At 56.9% G+C, this 16729-nt stretch overlaps 1 protein-coding gene across 1 annotated transcript in view; it reads left to right on the top strand.

The window, feature by feature from the left end:
- TNFRSF1B (TNF receptor superfamily member 1B) overlaps window positions 1–14269 on the top strand; it is a 34035-nt gene extending 19766 nt beyond the window's left edge. Inside the window, exons 4-10 of the mRNA XM_037165672.2 lie at window positions 108–257; window positions 687–780; window positions 1197–1432; window positions 1931–2008; window positions 2563–2597; window positions 7943–8150; window positions 12338–14269. Of these exons, the coding sequence (XP_037021567.2) occupies window positions 108–257; window positions 687–780; window positions 1197–1432; window positions 1931–2008; window positions 2563–2597; window positions 7943–8150; window positions 12338–12618 (1082 nt within the window). The 3' untranslated portion in view covers window positions 12619–14269. The remainder of the gene's footprint in view (window positions 1–107; window positions 258–686; window positions 781–1196; window positions 1433–1930; window positions 2009–2562; window positions 2598–7942; window positions 8151–12337) is intronic.
- The last annotated feature ends 2460 nt before the right edge of the window (window positions 14270–16729 follow it).

Genomic DNA, 16729 nt, shown 5'->3' with positions numbered 1-16729 from the left:
CTGAGCTCTCTGTGGGTGGTGGGCTGGCTGGGAGGGCAGGGTAGCATGGTGGTGGGTGGGGCCCGTGGAGGTGGGAATGACCCTGGGCCGCCTCCTTGCTCCTCCAGACCAGGTGGAGACTCGGGCCTGCACCCGGGAACAGGACCGCGTGTGCACCTGCAGGCCAGGTTGGTACTGCATGCTGCACAGTCAGCAGGGATGCCGGCTGTGTTCCGAACTGCGCAAGTGCCCCCCTGGCTTCGGCGTGTCCAGACCAGGTATGGGCCTTGGGGCAGAGGGCCTTGGGGCCTGCCTCGGGTCTCTCTTTCACAGGCATCAGCTCGTCAGCTGAGCCTGGGAATGTTGTCGGTGCTGGCTGGTCCACCTGTCCCCCATTTATTCTTTCCCCCAGTGCTCCCAGTGAGGCACACACTGTATGTTAGGCCCTGGGGACCCAGAGGTGCATCAGATTAAGCCCTAAGCTGCTGGGAAATCAAGTGGTGCCACAGGAGGATGAACCCATGTGACACTGCAGACCAGGAAGTCACTAGAATGGGTTAAAGGACAATCCCCCAGCTGTGTGCGTGTGTGTGTGCGTGTGTTTTCAGAGGGAGAGGCATAGACAGAGGTCTGGGGGCCCCTCAGACCTCCCCTAGGTCTCCGGTGCATCTGAGTTGGTGACAGGCTCCCATTTCTTTTTTCTGAAGGAACAAAAACATCAAACGTGGTGTGCGCTGCCTGTGCCCCAGGGACATTCTCTGACGTGTCGTCATCCACAGATACTTGCAGGCCCCACCGGATGTGAGTGGCTGAGTCCTTCAGTTCTGGAGGAGCAGGGAGGGGCTGTCCCTGGGTGACAGAGGGACATACTGCACAAGCACGAAGTGGCTGTGCCGTGGTGTCTGCAGCCCCCACTCACGGCTGTGGGCTGAGGCATTGCCCGAGCTCCGTTCAGTGCCAGGATGGGTCATCTAATGGTGGGTGGGTCCCAGAACAGAGAGCACGGAGAACAGGAGCCTTCCCCCAGAGGTGAGGACTGAGTGGGAAGAGGGGTGGGGGTGAGGACAGGAAGGGGCAGTCTTAAAAGAGGACAGAGCACATACACCCTCATCCCGGCTGCGGGGACCCTTGCCCGCTGACCTGCCTCCCCTGGGTGAGCCCAGCCACCCTGACCCGTTCCATCCTGTTACCCCTGACCAAGTCTCCTCCCCCACCAGCTGTAAATCCACGGCCATCCCCGGCAATGCAAGCAGGGACGCGGTCTGCACTTCTGAGTCCCTCACCGAGACAGTGAAGCCAACCTTAGCCATCAGGCCCCAGCCAGGGTCCAAAAAACCCCAACTCACGGAGCCCACGCCAGGGCCCCGCACAACTCCAAGTCTGTCTGACCCTTTCTCGGACTTGACTCCCCCAGTGGAAGGGGTCATCACAGGGAATATCTCTCTTCCGATTGGTAAGTCACAAGAGGGCCCTTCACCCTTCCTCCCTGCTATCTCAGAGATGTGCTGAGAGCCGCTGTGGGCTGGGTGCACTCTGTCCCTGGATATATGTGGTGGTGGGACTTGTCTTCTCCCGAGACCCGGCATTGTTACTGAGGCCCCTGGGTCGGGAGGGTTGGGATCAACATTTTATCTCAAAGAGGAGATGGTCTCCTGGTTGTTGGTTCTGACGGACCAACCCATTAGGCCATGATGACAGTGTGGCCTGGGCCACAGCACCTCATGGGCTTCCCATCTGGGGTCAGGACCACTTCAGGCCAGAAATCTCCGACGGGTGGCCCTCATGGTGACTGTGGTCCACAGACATGCTTTGTTTGGCACAGTTTTGGGCTTGTTTGTCATTAAATTTGAGACCTTGGGACTGGCTTGCCCTTCTCCTGTGACAGCTGGGTGCCTGGTGTACTTGAATTTGCTTTTTGCAGCTGTTGTTTGAGCTTCTCTTGTCCTCCTAGGGCTGATTGTGGGTGTGACATCTTTGGCACTGCTGACGCTGGTGGCTGTGAACTGTGTCATCATGACCCAGAAGAAAAGTAAGATTCCATTCCTTTTCCCCTTTATCCATCTGTTCCAGAAGCTTCTCTGGGGTGCCTCCAAGGAGTCAGACAGAGCCAGATGCCAGTAGACTCTGCAGGAACTTAGGGTGTGGGGCAGAGGGCTCTTCCACTAACTCATCTACTGAAAGGCAGGACTCCAGTGGGGCTGTCAGCGGGGCGGGAGGCCAGGATTCTTGTCTGGGAGTCCTGGGGGAGCCAGGCCGTCTGGGGCAGGTGGCATTTGAGCTGGGTAGGATTTGGAGGGGGCACGTGTGCAGGAAAGGAAGGACATGCTAAGCAGAGGGCGTGGCACGAGCGAAGCGGAGGTTTGGAAACCAGTAGGGGTGGCGGAGGGGGAGTGGAATAATGTTGAGCCAGCTGGAGAGTTGGGTGTGGGGTCCCTTCATGCCTCGTCTGGCAGGTGATTGCTTCCCCCACGGCTGGGGCTACTCCCGCTGGTTCTGCTTGGGCCCCGTGTTACCTGCCCAGGTAGATCGCTGTGGCCCAAGGAAGTCACTGTCCCTGACTTGTCCTCTCTCTCCTCTTTGCAGAAAAGCCCTTCTGCCTGCAAGGAGAAGCCATGGTGGTGAGTGCCCCGCTGCCTCCCCCCTCCTCCTCCCCTGCTCTCCCTCCCTGTGTCCAGTGGCAGGTGCTGTGCAGAGTGCGGGGAGGCTGAGGAGAGGCCACCCAGGGTCTGTCCTTGGGGGTAGGGCTGCCTTCCATGGGCCAGTTAAGGAGACTGAGTGGGAAATGCCACATTGCAGAATGGGGGGGGGGCTCGTGGTGTCAGTGGCAAGCGTATGGTTGTGGACCTGTGGTGCCACCTTCGGCAGATGTGGAGTGGCTTGTGGCTGTCTCCTCACCTGCCAAGGGACAGTCCTGCTCAGGGGCTGTGCTGTTCACTCAGCCTGCCAGGGTTCTCTGCGTCTCTGTGGTGCTTACACAGCACTTCCTCAAAGAGCAGTGGTTTTCAAACCGAGCGCCAGGGCACCTCCGGGGTTCCACAGCAGGCTCTGGGGATCATCTCTGGGGTTGTGTCAGAGCCTTGGGCCCTGAGTCCCCCCACTGCAACCAAAGCAGCTAACTCACCTCAGTTCTTCTTTTATAAAGTAGGGCCTGTGAGGGACTCTGCTAGAAATACAACTCTGACATTATGTTTTATCCATTCTCCATCGGTTATAAGTCACCGAAAACTTAAGAGTTACTTAAAACCAAAAGGCTCTACCCTTCTCGCATACCGAGAGGCTGAGGCATTGATAGAACAGTTCAGTCGCATCCTCTGGAGAGTCCAGTAGGACCCCGGGCTCTGCCGTCCTTAGTGTGCTGGTTTTCGTTCCTTTGCTTGTGACGTCAGGTCATGAGAGGGTGGTCACCACTTCCTGTGATCTCAGGTTTGAGACGGGAAGAAGAGGGGGAATAGCCAGGGCAGCCACTGTGCCTTCTATCAAGAAATAAGACACTCTCCTAAAGGCCCTGAGTAGGTGTCTCCTTTTGTCTCGTTGGCCTGAATGGTGTCATGTGACCACCCCTAGCTGCAAAGGAGTCAAGGAAAGGGCGCACTTTGCTTTCCCAGCCTCTGTGGCGGAGGAAGACAAGGGAGAGGGGCTTGGAAACAGGTGTGGGGTGAGCCAGTACACGGTGCCCGCTGCCCTCCCGTGTCTGGTAGGCAGGGCAGGGTTTTACCCACCGTTACAGGTGAGGAAACAGGAGCTCCCCCCAATCGCCTCCTGCCCTGCTGAGGCAGAGTTTCCCAGCCTTGGCACCATTGATATTTGGGGCCCGATCATCCTGTTCTTGGGGACTGTCCTGTGCTTTACAGGCTGTTCAGCAATATCACTGTCCTCTCCCCATGAGACACCATTAGCACTACCTCCAGGGAGTGACGACTGAAAATGTCTCGGTGTTGCCAGCTGAGAACCACTGTACTGGGAACAGCTCAGCCCTGGGTGGCCCAGTGCCCGAGGTTTACACAGGGCTTTGGACTCGGTAGGGACCAGGGACTGATGTCAAGTCCTGATTTTGCTGATAAGCAAAGAGGGGCAGCGAGGGGAAGGGACTCGCCTGAGGTCACAGGGCACCATGTCTCCGGACCTGCTCTGCAGTATTTCAGCAGATGTGGACACTGGTTTGGGACTTCAAACTGTTTCTCATTCCCTGGGGTGCAAATGCCACTCTTCCTTCTTCCGGCTTCTGCTCAGTGAAGCTGACAGCTGCTGCGGGGCGGCCCAGAGAGTGGGCGCACCCTGCGGGCTCCCCTGTTACACCCCGCTGGTGCCACGTCCTCCCCCCCCCCCCCCCGCACTGACTGTCCCTCCCTCCCACTCGGTGCGGTGAGGATGTCTCAGGTGTGGCCCCGCAGCCTCCTCTTCCCCTTTCCCTTCCCTAAGCTTCGTGTGCACTCAGTGTAAGCAACTCATCTCCTCTTCTTTTTAACCTCCCCCAGGACATGCTGATTGGTTTTACGTGCTCATTGATTTTAGAGAGAGGGGAAGGGAGGGGGAGAGGCGGGGGAGAAACAGAGATTGGTTCTTCTCATATGTACCTCCGTCTGGGACTGAATCTGCCACCTAGGCACGCACCCTGACTGGGAATCGAACCGGCGACTTTCGGTTTACCGGAGCATGCCCCAACCCACTGGGCCGCACCGGCCAGGGCCCTGCTGGCTGCGCCCTGGGCCAGGCCCCGCACTTGTGCCGTGGCACTGACTGCATCCTCACACAGCCCTGTGGGTACACAGTACAATTACCCCCATTTTACGGAGGAGAAAACAGACTCAGGGAGGTTCTGTTACCCATACCAGGTCAGCCCACTTGGTAAATGCCAGCGCCCAGGTTTGAAACTTGTCTGAATCTGCAGGTTTGGGCAGGCAGACATTCTAGGCTGCCCCAAGCACTTTCAGGCCCCCGCAGGGCCCGCCCTCAGAGGCTGGTCACCACTCCAGATGCCCTTCAGTTCCCAGGCCCCCACCCACTCTCCCGCCCCTGTGCTTAGCCTGTGTTCACTCTGTTCCTCAGCTGGCTGGCAGTGACTCCTCTTGCTGCAAAAGTAACCACAAATCTTGGGGGAACAGTGGCTTCCCTTTTTTTAGGAAAGGTCAGCGTGTTCACGTGGGAGCTCCTGCACAGCCACCCCCACAGACACATTCATGCACAGGCTCATGTTTAACAATGAGAGGGAGCATTTATGAGGTGCTGAATGCATGTGGGGCACAGTTCTGGGCATTGTTTATACTCATAGCCACGCTCTGATGCCTGTGGTAAGATTATTGCTCCAGTTTCATGGTGCAGGAAATGGGTTCAGAGAAGTTAAGTAACTTTCCAAAGGTCACACAGCCAAGGCAAGTGGCCTGGGACACAAACCCAGGAGTGCCTCTCGTCACCACCCTCAGCACGCACATGACGTGCACACATGTGCCCTCGGAGACGATGTGTGCGCTTCACATGCCCTCACCCCTGTGCATGCAGGCCTGTGGGCCTCATGGACACACACCTGCACATGTGGACAGGCATGGACCTTCTGTACGGAGGACCTGCCAGGGCTCTGCGTCGGCACGTGGCAGCGCTGGGCCCTGAGGGGCTGGGAGGTGAGAAGGGGCTGGCTCGCTGGGATCCTGTTTTTCACATGAACCCCTCAGCACCCACCCCCGCCCTGGGGTCCCAGCACAAGGAATAGGACTCAGGATCTATCTGCCCCACTCAGAGCCTGTCTGAACTTTGCAACTTGTGAGGGAGGGAGGGAGGGTCCTGGCCTCTGGGGGTTCTGTTCCCCGAAGCCCTGGCCATAGCAGCGGAGTGTGAAACCCGCCTTCTCTGGGGGTTGTGAGGAATGGCATTTGGATGCTCCTCTGCTTCCTCCCTCCCTGCCTGACCAGGTGCAGAGCAGGGCTGGGAGTGGGGTCCGGTGGCCAAGGTCAGACCACCTGGGCAAGGGCAGCATGAGCTAGAAATCCGGAAATGCCCTGCATCCCCTCAAAGCTGGGGAAGGGTGGTGGCGGGGGGAGCCAGGGAGGTGGGACACGGCTGCAAGCCAGCAGCTCTAGAGCACTGATCCTGGCTGGTCCTGCCCCTCCCACGGACCAGCCGTGCGATGCCCAGCAGGGGACACCCCCTCTCCAGGCTTCCATGGCCTCACGGGAGCTACTTGGGAAGGCTCCTTCCGGCCTGAGCAAGATGTGGAGGGCTTCTGGGGGCACAGGTGCTGAGAGGCCACCGCCCAGGCGGGCGGGCCTGGGGGCCGAGCTGTGGCGATTGGCTGGTCCAGGGAGGGATCAGGTACTCTGCCTCTGCTGGAGCACAGCTGGAGTTGAGGGGTTGGGGTCTCAGCCCTCCCTGGGGAGGGCGTCTAACATGCCTGTGGCCCCCACCCCACAGCAGCCGCTTGCCCTCTGACCCTCATTTCCCCTACCCTGCTGAGGTGTTGTCTCACCAGCCCTTCTCTCCCCCCAGTTCTCGTTCTACCCTCTCATCCCGGGCAGTGGGTGAGAATGTGGCCCGTTCCGTCTTCTTTCCTCCCGGGACCCAGCCATTACCCGGAACCCCAAGGCAAGGGCTTGTGTGCCCGTCTGTCTAACGTGGACAGGCAACAGCCTTGCAGTGGGATTTCTAGGTGCTTCCTGGTGTGCTGTCTGCACATGGCACTTATCTCGGGCCTCCAGAGCGGAAACATGCACCCAGGGAAGGCCTTGTGAGCTATAGCCCAGCTCTACCATGTCCTAACTGTGTGACCGTGGGCAAGTAACTCAACCCCTCTGGGCCTCCATTTCCACTCCTGCAAAGGGAGGGTAGCACTGGCTGTCAGAAGAGTCACTGTGGACAGTGTCTTGGAGGGATGTCAACCTGGTGCTGGGCATTTTATGACACACAGATGTTGGCTAAGGTTGTATTATTGTTGTTGTTTTGTTCATGTCCATGAGAAAAAGACATTAGGGGGAGTCACAGTGCAGCCTGGGGGTGGACTCTGGAAAGGGCCTAAGTAAAAGGGCTGCCTGCTCTGGATTACTGATGCCTCATGGGGGCAGCAAGCGTTTCCTGTCAAGGGCGGGTGGTCAGTGATGTCAGCTTTCGGGCCCCAGGTCTCCGTCACGACCATTCACACCGGCCACAGATGCTGCGGGAACAAGTGGGAGGGAGGGGCTGCGGTCCAGTACAACTGTACTGATGGACACCAACCTTTGAAGCTCACGTAACTTCACATGTTATAAAATACTAGTCTTTAATATTTTTTCAACCATTTGAAAATGTAAAAAGCATTCTTAGCTCGCAGCCCGTACAGAAACAGTGGCTGCCCAGTGTGGGCCTGTGGAGGCAGTTTGCATGTCCCTGACTTAACCAGCCCTCGTGTGGGGCTCACTGTGTAATGGGCATTGTTTGAGCACTTTGCAAATACTCAGCCATTTCATCTTCACAGTAACCCTAGGAGGTGGGTTTCTGTTCTCCGTTTAGGGGTGAAAAGTGGAGGCGCAGAGAGGCTAAGTAACCTGTCCAAGGTCACACAGCTGGGGAGTCATGGAGTCACGACTTGCACCCACGTGTCTGGCTCCAGGGTCCATGCTCTTGGCTGTTAGGCTAAGCCATGTCATCCTTCGCTGGGGGGTGACCTCAGGCGAGTCACACTTCTTCTCCGGGCCTCTGTTTCCTAACACAAATTGAGGATGACAGTCCTGCCCCACCTCGAACACTATGAGGTGAACAGGGCCACCTGGCACCCTGCCCGAAGAGGGCTCCCACCCCCGTAGGACGGCTGGGGGCTCATCCCAGAAACCAGAGAACCACACGTTCCGACTGCACTGTGTGTGGAAAGAACGTGCACCGGGGGCAGAAGCGTCATGTAAACTGTGAGGTGCTTGTGGTGTGGGGTGCAGATGGTGGTGAGGAGGAGGAAGGGGGAGCTGCTGGTGGCCTGACCTCTGCCCCTCCTCTCCTCCCCATCCAGCCTCATCTGCCTGCTGAGAAGGCCCAGGGTGTCCCAGGCTCCGAGCAGCAGCACCTGCTGACCACGGCGCCGAGCTCCAGCAGCAGCTCCCTGGAGAGCTCGGCCAGTGCGGCGGACAGGAGGGCAACTGCTGGCAACCAGCCACAGGCACCTGGCAGGGACCAGGCCAGCGGGTCTGGGGAGGCCCGGGCCAGCTCTGGGAGCTCAGGTAAGAGGCAGGAGTCCGTCTGGCTTCATCCCCCCTTTATGTTTCTTCCTGGTTTCTGTCTGAGCCGTCTCCTCCTGGGCCTTTCCAGGAGGACCAGGCCTGAGCTCCTGGCGTAAGAGCGTTGGTGCGCCCTCCAGTGGCGCCTCCCTACTCCCTTTGGGTGCAGCACTGAGCTGCAACGTTCTTCCAGTCCTCTGACCCCCAGTTCCCTCTGCCTTTGCCCACGTGGGTTCTTTCACCAGGAACACCCTTCCTTCCAGACAGCCCCTACTTGCCCTTCGGGTTGGATATCCAGGCAGGGGTTTTTCTTGTGTTATATGTCTAATATGTAATAGTATTATGTATTAATGCCACAGTATTATGTAACTATTATAGGATATCATTGTTTTATAGTTATGTGGTCTCTTAATATCGATTATATTTTATAGACAAGGAAACTGAGGCCCAGAGAGGCAAAACAGCTTATTCCAGGGCACACAGCTAGTAAAGGAAGAGCCAGGCCTTACCCCGGGTTGTGGGACAGAAAGCCACGTGGATCAGCGGGGCCTCCAGGGCTCCACTGGCCGTGGCTTGTCACCCGGGTCCTTTGGGCCCGAGGCCCCAGGGTTGGGTGTGGGGTCTGGAGAAGCCCCTGTCCCCCCCTTTAGCATCCGCGTTTTGCCCTGAATTTGGACACGTGTTGTCCTGGTCCCTGCAGGGGTCCCCTGGAAAGCCTGGAGCTGCCTTGAGTGGGTTTGGTAGTCAGAGGTCAAGTCTGCTGGCCCGTGTCTCCCCCGCTCACCCAGACGGACTTGGGTCATTTCTAGATGCCCTCCCAGCTGCTCTGGTGCCGTGAGAATCTGAGCCTCAGCTTCCTTATCTAGAGAGGAGCCCTGGCACCTCCTTAGCAGGGCTGCTACAGTCTGTTCTCCCTGTCCCCTGACTTGGGGTCCTTCCTCCCCAGACGAGGCGGCCCACCGTGCTTCTCCACCACAGCCCGCCCTCCACATGTGGTGTCCTGTTGGTGCTCCACCCAGTCTGAGAACTCCCCAAGGGGGCTCGGGTCAGTGCCTGGAAGACAGCAGGCGGCCCTAAACGCTTGTTGAATGAATGAATGAGTGAGCTGCAAGTGTAACTCTTGGTCTCTGTCCACCGGGTGGACTCGCCTTTCTCATCCTTAGCGATACCCATTACACGGCTGTCCTGGTGTGGCCTCGTCCTTGCCCCACCCTGTATGGCCCCCTGATCATGTCTGCCCACCCCTTCTAACCCCTGCCCCTTCTCTATTTCTCCCCTTCCTGTCTGTCTGGCCTCTGCTGTCCCCTTTTCTCCCTCCCACCCCAACACCTCTTGCCACCGTGGGAACTGGTAAACCCTGTTGCGGTCCCCCGTCCGCCCCCGCAGTGTCTCATTTGCAGTGTGCAGAGGCCATGGTGATTTTGGGTGACATTTGGGTGCTGTGGAGACGCAGGGTGGAAATTTCCTCTGGCCCGTGATTTCAGCGCTGCGCCCCTCCCCGTCCCCCTGAGCCTGTTCCACGTTGTCCTGAGAGCTGCTTCGCAGCTCTGACCTCGTCTTGAATGCACTGGAGCTGGGGCAGCTGGGCTGGGGGAGGGCTGGAAAGCAGCCAGCCAGGCCCCCTGCAATCTGTGGGCACCACAGACACTCAGGGCGCTCAGCAGCGCCCCCTAGCAGTAGCAGCTGTCATTTTCCAGGGGCTTTGGTGTGTCCAGACCCTTACGTCTCCTGGCTTTCCCATCATTTGTCCCTCACTGACTAGTTAGGAAACTCAGCTGCTTGCAGGGGGTGGGTGGGAAGGAGGAGAGTGGGGGGCTGGGCGGTGAACCTTCGCCCTAAGGCCCTCCCTGCCAGCTGCATTCAGGTGTGCTGGTCCTCCACGGCCAGATCTATACATCAGGCTTTCAGAGGAAGCCATAGATAGTCCAGATGTTTAAAATGTAAATTCCTGAATTTTAAATGTTGGCAGCCAATCACTTAAACACATGACCGCCCACAAGAACAAAACACACCTGTGAGCTGGTTTTTATTTATTCACCACACGTCTGTTACAGATGGGAGGGACACACCAGGGAATAGTTCCTGTCCTCCTGAGTTGGGAGCCTGGCGAGGGGACATGAATGAGTGCCACAAGAAATGGACTGCAAGTGGGAGGAGCTAGTGCCAGGAGAGCGTAGCAGAGGGAGGGAGGGGCGGAAGGAGTGAGCGATGGGATGGGAGGTGAATGTCTTTTAAAAAGGACAGTCAGGGAGGCTTTTTGGAGGAGGGGGCCTCTGAGCTGAGGCCTGGGTGAAAGGAAGGAATGAGCCATGGAAATAGGGAGGAGCTTTCTAGGCTGAGGGAACAGCATAAGCAAAGGCCCTGAGGCGTGGAGGGCTCAAGGAGCTGCAGGGAGGCGAAGGAACACACCAGGGCTCAGAGCAGCAGGGGACGGGATGGGAGGAGGCGGGTGCCAGGTTCCGAGGGGCTTCGTAGGCCGTGGTGAGGACCTCAGTCTGTCGAACAACCAAGGAGGTCACCTGCCAAGTTCAAAAGGGCTGCTGGTGGAGAATGGACGGCAGGGTGGTGGGGTAGAGGCCAGAAGACATGGAGGGGGGCGCTCTTCACACTGGTCCAGGTCTCAGTGGATTCGGGTTTGCATGGGCGGTAGGTAGCAGGAGGTAGTGAACTTTTGAAGGTGGACCAGGCAGGTATTGCTGATGGATGGGAAGGGGGTGTGGGAGGAAGATGGGTTTGAGGCCTTGGGCCTGAGCAGCTGGGTGGGTGTTGGCTGTGTGAATGGAGACCAGGAGGAGCAGGGTGGGTGGGAGGAGGGGCTGGGATGAGGGTGAGGTGCAGCACACGTGGTTGGCTTGGTGGGGAGGAGCCATGCAGGCTCTGCAGACATGTCAGTGAACAGGACTGTCATCGCTGCCTGTGAGGTGACGGACAGGGTCATTATACCCATTTCACAGCTGAGAAAGCGGAAGTCCCGTGGGTTGAGTGACTTGACTAAGTTTATGGGGACAGAGCGGGGATTCGAACCCAGGATTGTCAGGCTGCAAAGCTGACGACTTCCTGGCCTCAGAGATAAGGACAGACTGCTACCCCTCCCCGTTCTGGAACCCCAGATTTATGATGTCTTAGAGGCATCTCCACCTGGAGGGAAAAGACTTGCTGCGAATGAAGACAACTTACTCTCCACGGAGGAGCAATTGCGAGAACTCGCTTTCTGAGGCAGTGCACAGCTTAGTGTGGTCTTTGTCAGCTCCCACCAAGGACTGGTGTGGCCAGGGCCAGAAAGGGCAGGGGGGTGGTGCTGCCCATCAGCCTCCTCTTCAGATACTTGCAGAGCAGATCTGGGGGCCAGCTGTGGCTTTCCGAGCAGGCGAACATGGAGATGGGGGGCTGCATCTGGTTTTGATGGGAGTATGAACCGTGTATCAGATGGTGCTGAAGAGAGGCACGTTCTAAGACAAAGTCAAGGAAACAACTAGGTCGGGTCACGCTAAGGAGATAATATTGCTCTGCTCCCTAGTGTTGCCGTCCAGAAGTGAGTAATGAAGTGAGATGTTGTCGAGAAGCAAGGCAGTTTGTTCTTGAGCTGTTGTTCTTTGTGGGGAGTATAGTTCTTGAACATTATTCCCGTTGCTTTGATTACCACTGTGTTGCTACCAGATGACAATAAACGCCAGGAGATCGTTCTCATTTTAAAAGGGGGGAGCAATTCAAAGCCTCAGATGTTGATTCTTTGGCACACAGATAGTGGGTCATTGACAGTGCTCTTGGCTTGTCCCAGTTGGTGTGGCCAGTGCTGCTGCTGAGGCCAGGACTGGAAGGTGACTCATCCCAATTGCTTGACCAATATTCTGTAATGTCCACTTCCCGTCCGGGCTTACTTTTGTGATTCTTTGTGGGAAGTATGCTTCCTCTTGGAGCACCTTCACCTGCTTTCTGTAATTGGCTCCTCCCATCTATGGGGTGATTTGAGCTGGGGATTTTTAGTTAGAGATGAGGAAATAGGCACATGAACTTTAAACAACTTGCCCAAGGTTAACATCAGAGCTGGGCTGGAAGTGGGCCCCTCCTGGCCCCTGGCCCAGTGTTTCTCCCGCCCCCATGCCTTAACCTGGCTCTCGGGCCGGAGACGGGTTGTAATGACATCCCTGCTCCCCACTCCCCACCTGACCGTCCTCTCTCATCTTCTGCAGAGTCTTCCTCTGGCAGCCACGGGACCCAGGTCAACGTCACCTGCATCGTCAACGTCTGCAGCAGCTCCGACCACAGCTCTCAGTGCTCCTCTCAGGCCAACTCCACAACAGGGACCCCGGACTCCAGCCCCTCAGGCTCCCCGGAGGACGAGCAGGTCCCCTTCTCCAAGGAGGAATGCCCTTTTCGGTCCCATCCTGGGGCCCCAGAGACTCTGCGGCAGAGCTCAGAGGAGAAGCCCCTGAACTTCGGCGTGCCTGACGCCGGGATGAAGCCTAGTTAACCAGGCTGGCGTGCACCAAGTCACCGCCCAGGTGGGCCGACCTCTGAGCCTTCTCGGCCCCCACCCCCCACCACTCCGGCTCTTTCTAGGCCAGATTCCTTTAGCGGCCTCCACAGCCTTGGCCTTTCTCTCCCCTGCCGTCAGAGGGAGAGTCCTGGAGAAGCTCTCCTTTGCATACGGCTAGCTGGAAACGCTGGGCAGCCCGGGCGGGCCTCTGCCTCTCTGAACTGCCCTGTTTCTGGTTTTGTGAACTTGGCTTCCGAAGCCCTCATTTTATCCCTGGGAGGCCCCAGCATCCTGCCCTCCAGAGGGGCCTGAGGGGCGGGGCAGTGCTGTGTGTCATGTCACCCATGGAGAAGGGGCAGCGTGTAGCCTGAATGTTGAGACTGCAGGGTGGTCCCAGAAGGGGAGGGGCTGCCACCAGATGATGGGCTGGGGGTCCCCCGGGGTTAGCTACGGACCCTGGGACATCACCACCTCCCAAACTCTTTTCCTACCAGTCCCACCTCTCGTGCCTGGCATGAAAATCAGACACCCAGAGTGCCCAGGTGGGCAGCCTGGGTGTGTGCCCTGCCCTGGGCAGATTGGGCAAACCTCTAACAGGAAGTCTTTCTATTTTAATACGTGGCAGTTTTTTTTTTAAAGTAAGCACCACACAGACGAACAAGCCAACAACACAACAAAGCCAAAACCTCAGGGTTTGCCTTCTCTGCCTTTGACCTTCACCCCTGTGCCCACAGCGCCCGCCCTGCCCTGCTCCCTTGCTGTCTGGGTGGGGCTCCTAGGCCACACCTTCTATCAGGGAACTTCAGACCTGGAGATGACCGAGGCCCCCAGCCATCTCTCTCCTCCTACCTCAGCCCGGACCTTCCCCCCATGACTCCCGAGGGGGTGCTCCTGTTCCCCCCAACCTCTTCCTGCTGTTCCTGGAGGCCCAGGCCCCAGGAGAGCTTCAGGGCCACTTTGGTACTGTGCCTGTCACGATCCCCCGTGGACGTGAGATGCTGCGAGCCAGTTTGTCTGTGTGTCTGTGTGTCTGTGGCGTGTCTGTGTAGCCTATGTTGCCGGGCTGAATGGCCTTCCTGAAGCAGCTGAAGCTAAGTTTTGCCAAAGAGTTCTTACCTACTAAAGAGTCAGCCTGATAAACACACTGTGCACACCCTGCAGGGGGTGGGAGATGCGGCCTCACCAGATTCTGGAAAGGTCGTTTGGGTTCGTGCGACTCCTTGAGAAGCCATTTGGGTTCGTGGTACTTGGATCCCTCGTTGAAAAATCCCACTGGATTTTAACTTGGCAGCTGAACTTTCAGAGGGTAGGGGAGACCAGCCATTACCATGGAGACAAGAAAGGCTTCCCACCCTGGAATCAAGATGTGCTTATGTTGCCTGGACCAGCCATGGTCTCTGCCCACATTGGACTCTGCTTGGCCGTGGAGCAGGGCTGCCCCCTGGTGGACAATGCTGGGAGGCCCTCAGGTCACTCACCACGACTCCAGTAGGGCCTGGAAGCCACGGACTGAAAGAAAGGAGACGCTTTCTGGATGTAGCCTCAGCTCCCCAGCTGTATTGACCCCAAGACTATGAGGTTTTGCACTGCATACTGGAAAGCGTTCCTGCTTCTGAATAAACCTTCCCTTTGTCTTGTGCATTGACCTGGCTGTCCTGCTGGTTCCTCCTCACCTCTGCCCTGTGGTGCCTCTTCCCCACCTGCTGGTCCCATTCAGCCTTGTGGCTTTAAGTGCCACAAATATGTCCTGCCAGCCCACGGTGTTTGAAGGGACAAGTGTTTACTGCGCTTTCCGTTCATGTCGGCACTGCTCTGGGTGCCGGGTGCAGCGGCTACGAAACCAAGGGCGTGGGAAGAAACCATGAGCCAACTCGTAGCAAATGGTGATGAGGAAAATGAGGAACATGGAGGACCTTGTGGATCAGGCCGTCAGGGAAGGGGCTGGACAGGTGACAGGGAGCAGAGAGGCCTGCAGAACAGAGGGAGGAACTGAATACCTCCCCCGCCCCACCCAGGGCCTGGCAGGCACAGTGAGAGGGCAGGGGAGGAGCAGTTCTGCTAAGGTGGGCGTGGGGAAAGGGGACTCCCCAGCACGTTGGAACCAGTGGAGAGACTTGGCCAGATCTGTCTTTTGGAAAGACGTCTCCAGGTGCTGGGAGGGGTGGGTTGGGAGCAGGGCTGTGGGGACTCTCCTGGCCTCTCCTTCCCAGGAGGTGGGGTGGTCCCTTCTGAAGCCCCCTTGCTCTGGCTACCGTGGGGGCTGGTGAGGGATGCACAGAGGGGAAGCAGACAGACCACTGATGTGCACACCTCTCTAGTCCTTCAGCTCTCCCAGCTCTGTGCCCGTGAGGCTGCCCCTGCCAAACCACGTGCCCATTCCCGCTCTCTGCTTCCAGCAGGGTTTGCCCTCAGGAAGGCACTGGCAGGAGACTGGGGGATGGGAGCAGAGCAGGCCTAGATGTATTTCCTCCTCCCTGCCCCCCTTCCAGTGGCTTCTACCTGTAACCACCCCCTGCCATACTCTGCTGCCCCCACGCCCTCTTCTGCCCCAACCACCCCTGGTCCAGTTTCCCCTTCTACACACCAGGGTGAAAACAGGTGATTCCGTGTGAAGGGGTGGGAAGGAAAACTCTTCCTGTGTCTCCTCTCCATCTTCTAGTTCTGACCCTTCTGATCACCAAATATGGGCTCCCCGGCCCTGACCCACCCTCTGGCCCCCTGCCACATACACAGAGCGATTCAGTTCCTATGCTGTCTACCTGGAGAGAGTGTGTCAGATCCCACAGGTTAAGGGCTCAATTCCACAAGACTGGCCTCACTTCTGATGCCAATCACAAGTCCAGGCTGCACCTGTGCTTCTGACCCATCATCTGTAAACCAGAGGTTCCCACGCCCCACTTCTTGGCTTTGATTAATGTGCTAGAGCAGTTCCCAGAAACTCAGGAAAGCAGTTTACCCACTAGATCACCAGCTTTTTACAAAGGATACAACCCAGACTCAAGGACAGCCAGATGGAAGAGATACACAGGGCAAGGTTTCTGTGGGAAGGGGCTGGAGGGTCCATGTTCATGACCCCTGGTGGTATTGTGATCTGTACAAGCACAACTTGTTTTATTGCACTTCTCTCTATGTTCATAACCTGGGAGCGCTTGAAACTCTACCCTTCTGGGCTTTTTGAGGCTTCATTGTTAAATGACTGATTAAATGATTGGCCACTGGCCATTGGTTCAAACTCTAGCCTCTAACCCTACCCTAGAGGTAAGGGGGTGGTTGGCTGAGAGTTTCAATACTCTAATTGCATGGTTGGTTTCCTTGGCAACCACTCCCCATCCTTAGGGGCTTCCAAACATCAAGCATATGGATTGCGATACTGACCGATTGATTATTGATATGAATAACAGACACTGGTTTCACCTCCATGGCTCTGGAGCTATTTCAGAATGTGAGGATACAGAACAAGAATTAGGACAAAAGATGGTCCCGGTTCTTGCTCTCCTTAAAAAAAAAACAAACATTGATTTGAGAGAGAGAGAGAATTTGTTTTTTTACTTATTGATGCACTCATTGGTCGTTTCTTGTATATGCCCTGGTCGGGGATCAAACCCGCAACCTTAGCCTATCGGGAATGATGCTCTTAGCTACCCAGCCAGGGCTCAGTGCTCTTACCACTTAGAAACTTCCAAGGGGTTTCAGGAGCCGTGAGCCAGGAACAGGGAAAGAAGACCACATGTGTATTTGGTATGACAGGCGTGCCTCTGAGATGTTGCAGGTTTGGTTCCAGACTGCCACCGCAAAGCCAGTCATCATCTTTTTGCTGGTGGAGGAGCTGGATTTCAATGTATAGAAAAATGCAACACCCAGAAGCACAATAGGGAGAATGTAATAGAATGAGGTGTGTTTGTATGAATTGCAAAACTCGAGGTCTATTTTTAAACAACTAAAGGCAGCCCCTCGTCTGTTGGGGTGACCAGTAAATATGGGCCCAGTGCAGCCTCTCCTGCCTTTTTCTTTTCTTTAACCATCCGGGAGCAAGTGGGCTCTCTCAGGTAGGGCCAGCGTGGGTGGGGAGGGAGCAACTTCTTGATTGCTCTTTGCCTAGTTTTCA

Source organism: Artibeus jamaicensis, unplaced genomic scaffold, assembly GCF_021234435.1.
Source record: "Artibeus jamaicensis isolate MK-2021 breed Jamaican fruit bat unplaced genomic scaffold, CSHL_Jam_final scaffold_847, whole genome shotgun sequence".
Lineage (NCBI taxonomy): Eukaryota > Metazoa > Chordata > Mammalia > Chiroptera > Phyllostomidae > Artibeus > Artibeus jamaicensis.
The sequence above is the reverse complement of the archived record's forward strand: the minus strand, read 5'-3'. Positions and strand labels throughout refer to the sequence as shown.